This window comes from Hoplias malabaricus, chromosome X2 (assembly GCF_029633855.1).
Source record: "Hoplias malabaricus isolate fHopMal1 chromosome X2, fHopMal1.hap1, whole genome shotgun sequence".
Taxonomy (NCBI): Eukaryota; Metazoa; Chordata; class Actinopteri; order Characiformes; family Erythrinidae; genus Hoplias; species Hoplias malabaricus.
Genome location: NC_089819.1, coordinates 9,074,676 through 9,086,163, shown reverse-complemented (window position 1 = coordinate 9,086,163; position 11,488 = coordinate 9,074,676). Strand labels below are relative to the sequence as shown.

The 11,488-nt window shown below is 35.0% G+C and overlaps 1 protein-coding gene across 3 annotated transcripts; it reads left to right on the top strand.

The window, feature by feature from the left end:
- The first annotated feature begins 5,531 nt into the window (after positions 1-5,531).
- Positions 5,532-9,838, top strand: LOC136677043 (B-type lectin plumieribetin-like). 3 transcript variants are annotated; one of them, XM_066654406.1, is made up of 5 exons: positions 5,532-5,627; positions 5,781-5,878; positions 7,107-7,302; positions 9,100-9,163; positions 9,449-9,838. In XM_066654406.1, the coding sequence occupies exons 2-4, from the start codon at positions 5,789-5,791 to the stop codon at positions 9,138-9,140; spliced, it is 327 nt and encodes a 108-aa protein (XP_066510503.1). In that variant the 5' UTR covers positions 5,532-5,627; positions 5,781-5,788; the 3' UTR covers positions 9,141-9,163; positions 9,449-9,838. The 3 variants fall into 3 exon arrangements, with proteins under 3 accessions (XP_066510503.1, XP_066510502.1, XP_066510501.1); XM_066654405.1 differs by having other exon boundaries at positions 9,100-9,838; XM_066654404.1 differs by lacking the exons at positions 9,100-9,163; positions 9,449-9,838 and having other exon boundaries at positions 7,107-7,541.
- Positions 9,839-11,488: the final 1,650 nt, after the last annotated feature.

Sequence of the window (11,488 nt, the reverse complement as noted above, 5' to 3'; positions counted from 1 at the left end):
TCATTTAATGTGGAATGGGCAGCGAGTGTGTAATTCTGGCTACATAAAGAAAATTCTTTTACATAAAGAAAGTTAAAGTGATGCGTTAATGCTCACACTATACAGTTATTTAAAATTATTTTAACACAAAATAGGCTAATTCTGAATTTTATTACTACTGTGAAAGGAGGTTAAGACTGACCAGAGTTTCAAAGCTATAAAACCCAAGTAATACACAGTTTATATTTAAAGTGCTGCTTAATTAACACAATAGAAAAATAAACTGTAATTATTTATCTGTAAAGTTTCCTTCATAAGACATTTGCCCAAGATTTGGTCAGCAATTCTAATATGTAAGGCATTTTGTATATTAAAATTTAATGTAATTTAGTTTTCTACTAGTTTTGTCCTCTTCCCAATCTCTATGACGAGTTGGCTACCTATTTGCCAGTTTTTTATTCTGATTTTCTGTTCCACCTTAAATTATGCAGTAGTTGCATTCTGTTGCTGTTAGATGGAAAAATAAGAACTTATTTTCCATACCGTGGAAAAAATATGTTTGGTTTTTTCTGTGGATATTATCTCTATATTTTTAAAATGTCTCAAAAATCTGCAAGTCTCACTGAAAATACAATATAACAGACTATTAATATCCTGAAGATGTAAAAACTTTACAATGGAGTTTTTATATAATAGTCCTATAAACATAGCATTGGACATAATAGAATATGGAGAAACTGCATTTGGCTTAATTCATTGGACATTATCTCTAGATTTTCAAAATGTCTCAAAAATCTGACAGGCTCCTGAATATGAAGAAAATTTACAGTGGAATTTTTATATAATTGCCTGTTATCAAACTAAAAAAAATGCTGATATAGAACTATTTGCAAATAGAACTATTTAAAAGTTTGGCATAGACCTAACTGTGTTCAAGCTTTTAACTTATCTGTAGTAAACAGTTATTATTATGCATTTTATATGTCTACAATGATTAAAGGATTTGCAAATGATTTAGAAAAATTACAGAAAACTTAATTATATTAAAATTTAATATACAAAATGCCTTAAATATTAGGGCTGGGCAAATGTCTTACACACATATAATTACATTTCATATTTCTATATAAATATATGTTAATTAAGATGCACTTTAATTATGAACTGTGTATTACTTGGGTTTTATAGAATCAATCAGTTTTCAATCAGTTCAGAATGGTCATGTTGAAGGTGGAGTTTGTGGTGATGTTCACATTAGTACTGTTAGAAATGTAGTAACATAGTGGTGTTACCAAAGTTTTTACATACATCAATATCACTGCTGGGTTGAGATTGTTCCTCCAATCAACAACATCTGGACAGAGGCAGCTGTGTGATCAGAAACTGATTCTAGAGGACAAGAAGAAGGCAATCAAATTTCACACATCAAGTGATGAGCTATAGTCTCTGTACACCAGAAAAGTGGAGTTAAAGAAGGGTTTCTCATATAAAGTGTTGGCAATGTATACTGTGTCAAAACTGTACTGAGAGTTCTTTTACAAACATTAACATGTTTTTTTCAGAGTTCCTTGCTTTACTGGAAGAAGAGTCTGAAACATCTTCAAGGTTTGTTGCACTATAAAATCACAATAACTGACATTTCTCTAAATATACATGCAGACACTATCAAGACTATGATGATAAATAAACGCAAGTGGACACAGACAGTAAGTTAACTAAGGAACAAGGCAAGGCATTGTGATCTGAAATGCTGGTGTGTAGATTCACATTACATTACATTACTATTATTATTTTTCTTATGATTATGATTCACAGTCAAGCCAACATTACTCGTGTGTATAGTCATAAACTATCAAAAGAACACAAAAAGAGCTACCAGGTTGTGTACTTGCTAAATTCTTCAGTAATGTCATTTGCATTGCCCTTTAAATGTATGCTGTGCATTACAACCTTACCCCAAGCGAGTAATGTAGTCATGAATAAAAAAGGAATAAGAAGACACAGACACCCCTTGCACACTGACTACTTGTAGGTCAAAAACTGCAATATAACTTTGAGAAACCTTTGTGTTTTAACTGCCCCGAATGGCTTGGGTAGACTGGAACAATGCTTTATATGAACTGATAAATGCTTGAAGAAATACTTAATAAACCTGTTTGTTTACTTGCAGGTGGAGCATACAGAGACCCTCTAAAAAGTTTGGATTTTTGACTTCATTTAAACTTGATGATGATTATGAAGATAATAATAAACATTTTTAAATTCATTAAGCTTGCACTGATGTTTGCCTTAGTATGTCATTATAATAGCAGTTGAGTTTTATCATTATAATAGTCCACCACTACAATAGAACCACTGCGGTGCACAAAATATGTTATAGTGTATACATTCTACTAACTTGCTACGAGTGAATAAGAAAGAACAAGACAACTGGAACTATAAACCTTCAAAGAACATAAAATTTTCAGTGTAAACAATGTTGAGGTAACATTCAGGGGAAAGATGTTCTGGAAACTTTAAAGGAAAATTGTCTTTTTTCACTTTCAGGGAACATTTCCAAAGCAGACTTAAGAAAAACTTAGTATGTTAGAAAAAACTGGACAAATTCACCTTGACAGAACATTCCAGTGCAATGCTCCCAACAACCAAAATGGAATATTATGGGAACATTCAAAGAACATAATATAACAACATTCTAAGGACATTCCAAGACAGCATTCCTAGAATGTTAAATTATTTGTAATGTTCTCGGAATGTTTTTGTAACTTAAAAAAATATTCTTTACCTGGGCATTCCATTAGCAAATAGGTTTAGAGATGAAATAATATTTCAGGGTGATAAAATAAGAAAATCAAATAAATCTTCTCCATCCTTTGCACATCCTGAGGTCTTATAACTTGATTTCTCATTTTTTTCCAAACACATTCACTGTTGTTGAGGACTGGGTTTTGGGACAATCAGTCCACTGTTCTAAAACAAACCCCAGTAACTTCTCTGTTTGATCTGCAACTGTTCTTATATTATTCTAGTCTTTTTTTGTTTTTTAAGGCCTAAGATACACTGTGAGCTCTCTGAGCTGAGAGAGGAAGAGTGTTATTCATTTTAATTTTACACTGCTGTCTCAGATTAAATTGTATTAAAATGTAATATAGTAAAATGTCCTTGTGTAATGAAAAAATGTAAATACATTTATCAAACATAAACTCAGGTAGAAATTCATCAGATGAACTCTGTTTGTCTAGTGTCCCATTGAATGTGACTATAGAATGTTCTGTTTTATTAGTCAAAGAAGAGTAAAGAAAAGTTTGTTCATTTCCTATTAATACTATTATATTAAAACATTTAAGAGTATTTATGACACAGAGAGCTGTCACACTATTATTTATTAGGGCAGATAAAGAAATATATATGGAAATGTGTGGTCTGTACAATATCAAAAACTGTTTAATTACGTACCTACCATATGCACCAAACAACAATAACGTTATAACCAACACTGTTTCTACACTGACTGTCCTTTCTCTCAGCTCCACTGACCACTGCGGTGTCACTTAATACCAGCACACTATTGAGTATGTCAGCAATTTTTCTTTGAGTTGTCGAATTGTATAGATTCAAACACACAAGCAAAATCAGAAAAATTAATAATTTTCTGTCTATATATTTAAATATGAACTATGATTTTTAATAGGTTTAAAAACATTTATAGCTTATTTAAACATTAAAATTAAAGAAATGTTAGTGTGGACATCTATGTCACATATGTAAACACAGCTCTGTTCATCTGTGTCAGTCAAGGCTTGAGACTCCCTACATAGTTCACCTCACAGATAATAAATCTAAAATAGTGCACTGTCTGAGTCAACAGGGAAACATGTACCCTACATCTGACTTACAGCACAGTACATGAGTGCAGAAACTGTTATTTTGTGACCTGCGCTCGGCTGTACAGAGAGACATTTGGGATTTGGCCCTTAGCTTCACGCAAAGTGGAAAAATCTCTCACAGATCACTCTTGTTTTCAGACAAGGAAAACTACTTTAATTGTAATGATGAATAAAAAATAAATGAATTAAGATTGCAAAATGAATTAAGATTGAAAGAGCAAGACCCTGCAAAATGTAGTCAGTGATGTCGCAAAACTCAGGCTTTGAAAATCACAATGATGGCAGCGCTAAACTTGTGTGTGGGTTCTTAGTTGATGTTTTTTAGATTTAACACGGCATCTGCACACCAGTTCTCACACATAAGTAGTGCTTTTCCATTCCTTGCTGCAGGTCCACCTCTCACTGGACTTTTTTGTTGACCATCAATATAGGAAGCATTTAAACTTCTTCAAGCCACAAGCTTTACAAGCTGCCATTGTAAGTCGAATTATCACAAATATGGTTGCTGTTCTATCTTGGAGATTTTACAAATGGCTAGTTTGTGCTGGAGTTTGCATTTTGTGGTGACTGACAAATCTCTCTGACCATCCAGCTCTCTGCATGGTTTTTCCATCCTGTTTAGTCCCTACTGAGCTGCTTGAAACTGCACGTAAGGTTCCAGGGACCAGATTTACCCAGCAGAAAAGCCAACCTGAGTACCATGTACTGGAAAAGTGCCATAAATAGTGCCTCATATAGCACAATACTAATGAGGGATTAGGGAGCCATTTTGTTCACAGCCATGTCATCACCACCATGTCAGTGTCACTGCAGTACTGAGAATGAGGCACCACTCAAAACATGCCTGCTCTGCAGTTCTCCTGATCATTGAAGAACAAAGTGCAAGGGGGCAAAAAACTTAAAATACTCACAGACAGTGACCTGAGGTAATGCTCAAACTTGACAGCAACACTACGTAGTGCCCCGCCATACTGCCCTCATATATATCATTTATATAAAACATCATTTATATAAAAGCATTAATTCCCCACATGACTGAGGCTCTATTGTCTCTTCTCCCTCTCTCTTTGTGTGTTTATGTGTTAATTATGTTACATCTGAACATTTTCAGCACTTACTGTGTCCACATTTACTTTTTTTAACATTTATTTTTTTTATTCAAGAGACTCTCTTTCAAAAATGTAATTTTGTTTTGTATTAATTTTGTAATTTTTATTTTTTATTTTTAAGCTGCTTTGTTACACCTTTAGTTTTGCTTTTCAAATAAACTGGACTTGACTTTCAGTTTCTCTGGTAAATCTGTAGTCACACCTTATTCCAAGTGCATCTCAAACCCATGCAGTCCAAGTTTGGGTCTTTCTTCTTTGTGTCACATACAAATATTTATTCAAGTTTAATTCCTGTCCTCTCTGTGGCCTTTTTGACAGCCCCACATATTTTCAGACCTTTTCTAATGGGTCAAGCTTTTGGTGAGATGCTCTTGTGTGGTTGTTATTGGTTCAACATTTTCCTGTTCGCTTTCATTTCACTCTTTCTTTGTGTAAGTGGTTGTATAATATCTAATCTGCTCAGGAATAACACATATTTAATAACTGTGTGGCCTGTTGGGAAAAGTGAGCAGGTATTTGCATATCATGCTCTGCCAGTCCTGTGCTACTCAATGCTTGTCCAGCGCTATAAATTATCCCGAGTTCTGTAGAGGCTTCAGCACTGGTGTTAATCAAGAACATACAACATCCCACAGAGAATCTTCTGACTGCTGTGAGTACTGCATTCATAAACTATATGTATGTGTGTGTGCTGTAGAAAAATTAGCTGTTTGTTCAGTAGAAAACATAAACCTGTTTTTATGTTGAAAATAAACAAATATGTGTTAATGGCATTGACATTTAACATTTAACCCATAAATATCAGGCAGGAAAATGAGCAGGAATTCCCTGTCCACCAATCAGGAGCTACACAGAGGAGACTACCTGATCTCCAATGACGGAAACTTCAAAGCCATCTTTCAGGTACCAGACACATTCTAAAGCCTTAATAATTAAAAAAAAGATTTTTCCCCAGAAAGGCAATTTCATAAAAGGGGAAAACCTAGATCATGATAATTATAATAGTTTCATATTAGGTCACCTTGTTATATTTAAGTGTGGTTGTTTTTAAGATTTGACACATTGTAAACAAGGATTTTCAAAGTACCTCAAATAATATGGAGCAGAAAGTTTTCTTCAGACATTGAATATTGAGTTTTTAATTGTTATGATCAACTCTACTTTTCAGCTGAAGTGATTAAAGGGAACTTCTATAATTGTGGGCAATTCTAAACTAAATATCTTTAAGGTGGAAAAGTGTGTTTGAGGGGGGAAAAATCTGTTGTTTATACATTTCTGAAGTTTAACTGTCTGTAAGTTTTGAGTCACTGTTTGATTTACAACAGAAACTCATTTCTAGCTCGAGTTGATTAGTTTTGTAGCATTTTCTGTAATGCAGTTAGCTGTCTCTCGAATTTGGAGACATTTCCACCTTAAGTTATCAGAAACAGCAAAAATTAGTCTAAGAGAGAGCGAGAGAAAGCCTAGCATACTGGTCAGAGACTGACAGTTTGTCTTTTCACTAATTTACACTCATTTCCTGCATGCAAACAGATAGCACATGTTGAGGAAATGTGTTTTCTGGAACTGAATTTTCTAAAAAGTGGTTTTTGATTACAGTTGTGAACTAGGACTTTAACTTTGTTCACAACTTTAATTTGCCAGCTCTCCAGTCTGTTTGCATGCTCAAAACCAGTCTAATGTGTCTTGGTCCATCTCTCTCTCTCTCTCTCTCTGCTCATGGCAGAGGTATCTGGATATTTTTGACAACAGAGAGAGCTCCAAGCTTTGAAAAGCATGAACCAAGATGAAGATATTACTAAATTCTTGCTCCATAAGTGGGTAATATAGACTTAGTTTTGCTGTTTCTGATTATTTATTATGGAAATGTCTCCAAACTCATGTGACAGCCCTCTGCATTACTGAAAGTACTACAAAACTAAACAACTCGAGTTACAAATGAGTTTTTGTGGTCATTCAAACAGTGAATAAACACTTCCAGACAAGTTCAACTTCAGCCACATACAAACAGTCTTTTTTGTTTATGGTTAATAGAATTGATACAAATTTTTAATGATTGTACAAATTTCCAATAAATTAACCTTGCATTGGTCTTTTTTTAAATGACTTTGTGTTTGTTTCTCTTGTCTAGGATGATGGAAACTTTGTGGTTTACACCTGGAAACCAGTCTGGGCATCCAACACTGATGGAAAACCTGGAACCAGGCTGGTGATGCAGGCAGATGGAAACCTGGTCATATATGATGTCAGTGGGCATCCTTTTTGGGCCAGTAACAGCTATCAGAACAGCAACGGGCAGGATTTTCGTCTGACCCTCAGCAATGATGGTAGTCTGGTCATTAATAAATCTGGCGCAGTGCTGTGGTCCTCCAAAAAATAATCTACAAAAGAAATCTATTAAAAAAAACTACACTCTAATACTTCACTTCTTCAAACATTCATTTAAACAGCTGAGCTACTGCTGTAGAAGTGTTTAAGAGAGTGTGACTGCTATTACCATGTGCTTCTATATATCTGATTAAGATTAAAACCTGAGAAAAACCTCATGCCAAGGCTTGTCTCTTTTGATCTCTCTCTCTCTCTCTCTCTCTCTCTCTCTCTCTCTCTCTCTCTTTCTCATATATACATATATATATATATATATATATATATATATATATATATATATATATATATATATATATATATATATATATATATATGTGTGTGTGTGTGTGTGTGTGTGTGTGTACAAACTTTCTCTCCCATGCACAAGATAATAGAACCAATCTAGATCATTTTGGCAAGAATACTGTAGATGTTTACATTGAAGCAAGTTCAGCTCATGCTTCTGTAGTGCATCATAAAAAACAAAGACAAAACTTTACTGTATGTCTTCATTCATAAGGCCTGCATAACACCTGCATAGAGCTTTTTGATCTAAGTCTCCATAAACATCTCTAAAGACATATTAAAGCAAGTTCTCATTAGTCAGGTTCACTAATGGGTTGCAATAACGTCTGCTTCCCTGTAGATGTTTCTGTTAGTTTTCATTCAGTTTATAGATTCTGCACCTCTGTTTTTATATTAAAAATGGTATCCTTTTGCTGTCTTTCTCGCTTACTGACCCCAACACCTACTTTCTTCTTCCTTCTCTCTCTCTCTCTCTCTCTCTCTCTTTCCTGCTCACTCTTGCGCAGAGCACAGAAAGTACATGGTGCGAGAACAGGAGCCTCCCCCATCGTGGCCTGCTCATTTTGAGTGGAATTGCATTTGACAAACAAAAACATTGCATACTGAATTTTTATTTGGAAAAATTAAGTTGTTATTGTATGGTTTTCTCACAAGTTTTAAAAATAATTCCAACATTAAAACTTCAGCAGCCTATCATTAAGACAGCAGGCACATAATATTCTCACTGGACTCATTGCACAAACAAAAACAGAACAGTATTCCCCAGTATAAGTAGAGCATTATTATATTATAATTTATAGTAAATATATTTATATGAAATATTCTTTAAAATATTTTATGTCACAAGGTATCAAACAATTATAGTACCGGTATTTGGATTAAAGTTGTTCAAACAATACCCAACACTACTGGGAAAGCTCCACAGAGTAATGCTTTATCTCCTGCATGTGATGCACAGCCCAACCTAAAGTATGCAGAATATTTCCAGCTGTGAGAACATGCCTGACACACACATGAAAAAAATCCTGCTGTGCACTGCGTGTGAAAGAAAATATCTAGATCTAATAAATTGGATCTAATAAACTAATAAATCCCTCTGATTGTCTCAAAAACTACTTCAACCCTGTTTTAGTTGCTGAACGTCAGGTCTGTGAACCTGAATGGAGTTACAGGCGCATCGTATCTTGTGATCCACTGTCTTTCATATCTGCGATGCCATTAATGCAGAGTTACACATGGCTATCCCCAAGGATTTCTACAAAGCATTGTACTTGTAGCATCTGAACCTATTTTTGAAGAGTTCAAGCAAATCTTCTGACTCTGTTTCATCAAAATAGTTCCATTCTACTTTAGATAAATATGTTTCAAACAAGGATATTAGAAGATCTCCATTGATTGATATTCTCTTTACACCATACAGAACTGATTCTATATTTGTACTGTATTCCCAGTTATTGACTGCTCTCATGCCCAGTGCAACCCTGATGGATGACTTCTCACCTGCTTTGAGACCAGGTATCTGCCCTCCATTCCTGGCATCTGCTACACTCTGCACCTCCGCTCCACTCTACATTTAGAACTTTGTATCTGTGGCCTTTTTCATCCCAATGCACAACCACTTGTTTTTATGATGGCGCTGATTCAGCAAAGGCCTCTACTAAATACTTCCATTCACACAGACTCTAAGGCTGCTTCTACCTGCTGTTGTAAATTTAAACACTGTTGGTTATAATTTATTTGACCAGAGGAGGATGCGTTCCCATTGTGAGTCTAAGTTCCTTCAATGGTTTCTTCCTCCAGTTTCGAGGGACTGTTTCCTTGCTACTATCGCCTTTGGCTTGCTCCCCTGGGGTAATTAATTTAGATTTTTGTTATAATTCTCAACATCTGTTAAACTGCTTTGTATCACAATCAGGTTGCAAATACAAATACATTTCACTTGACTAGTAGACTTTATCTTGCTAATTTTATAACACTGGATTAAACAGGATTTTGGAAGAGCTTGAATTATTTGTATATTTTTGAAATTGTGGTGGCCCTGGACTGGTGGAATTGGGCCACTATTTTGTGTATTTTGGTGTTACTATGGGGCTTTAAAAGGGAATCTACAATTGTGGGGAAACACAGCTCTAAGCTCCCCGTCTTTTAAGGCGGAATGGGTTGAGGGGAAAATAAAAACCGTTGCTTGTATGTGGCTGAAATTAAACTTGTCTGTAAGTTTTAATTCACTGTTTGAATTACCACATAAACTTATTTGCAACTCTGCTGCAAATTTTTAAGTTAAGTCCCGGCTGTTAAGTTTTGTAACACTTTCGGTAATGCAGTTAATCATCTCCCAAGTTTGGAGAAACTTCCACTTTAAGTGATCTGAACACAGAAGGCCGGGAATAGGACAATCCTCAATAGATAGAATAGAATGAGGAAGAGGTGTGCCTATTTTGAATGACGTTATGATATCATGCTACCGTATTATATACATGGGTGGAGCACGAGCATCACTCCTGTCAGCCAGCCCAGAGGCTGGTGTAGTATAATAGAGCTTCTGAGGTATATGCAGAGGGGGGCGTATCCCATAGTGAGACACCTCACTCATGCTATCAGAGAACTGGGGTTACATTAGTAACCTAATGTTTGTTCCGTATTTTGGAGGTCACACTTTTGTGGTGATAGACAGAAACACACAGCTCTCTCTCAGCCATAGGGGCATATAATAAGAATAACATAGTTATTCTTGTAGCACAGAGTCCTAAATAAGCAATTCATTCTATGACATTTTAAGTGGACATCTCATAATATAGACACTTTACTTCAGATCTAATTGTAGTTAATGAACAATTTAAAATAATAGTTGTTTTAAACTGGTAATACAGTATTTGCAAATTACATGGACCGATTCTGCTTTGCCATTGTTCAAAAAGGCTTCTGACAGGCACTGAGAGTCCTGATGGCAGTTGGCTTAATGTACATAAAATATAGAAATTCTGGAAGTTATAATAAGTCGTGACAGTAATTATAATGTGGCTATGATAATTTTACTTCCCCATCCCAGAACACCCCCACTTTTGAAAAGCTCGATACACCACTGACCAGTACACATATGTACTGAGACCCTCTTTTGGTTGTCACCAGTTTGCCAATTAGGTCCATACCAAGCAGTTCAAAAGGCTCTGCTACCTTGAATAACAGATTGAAGGATTTCACTTCAAATAGTGTGTGAATTCTCATCGTTGGTTGTTAACAGAAACATACAAAAGTCTGTAAGCACTTATCCAAATCAGGGTCATGGTGAAGATGTGAGCAAGTTGTTGTTAGGGCTTCAGTTAGTTCATCTTCAGTTAGGGCTTAAGCCACTTTCTGATATTCTGACAACTCAGAAGCTGCATAGAGATGTATATTTTGAAAATGTTAGAACAGTTTGACTTTCTGTTGTGAAAAGCTCTATATAAATAATATTTGATTGATTGATCGATTGATTAATTCAACAATATATAAATAGCAAAGTTTTTATCTTTGCCCACCATGCAAAATTTCAACAATACTTGCACAGAAGGACCTGAACTAACAAACCATAATTACCTTAATGGGAGTATTTTCCACCACATATTTTGTTATGATTGGCCTGGTACACCAAACATTCTGACACCTGTATAACACATTTGTATATATTTTATAAAATTATATTAACATCCACTTATATTTTTACTATATGCAGTACTGGGCTAAAGTTGTCATGAAAAGAGTGCAAATCTATCATTTTCCATTTTTTCATTATTAATTTGTCTACCTTTTATTTGGTAAACTTTCTATTAATTTCTTTCAAACAGTTCCAAACCTTGAACT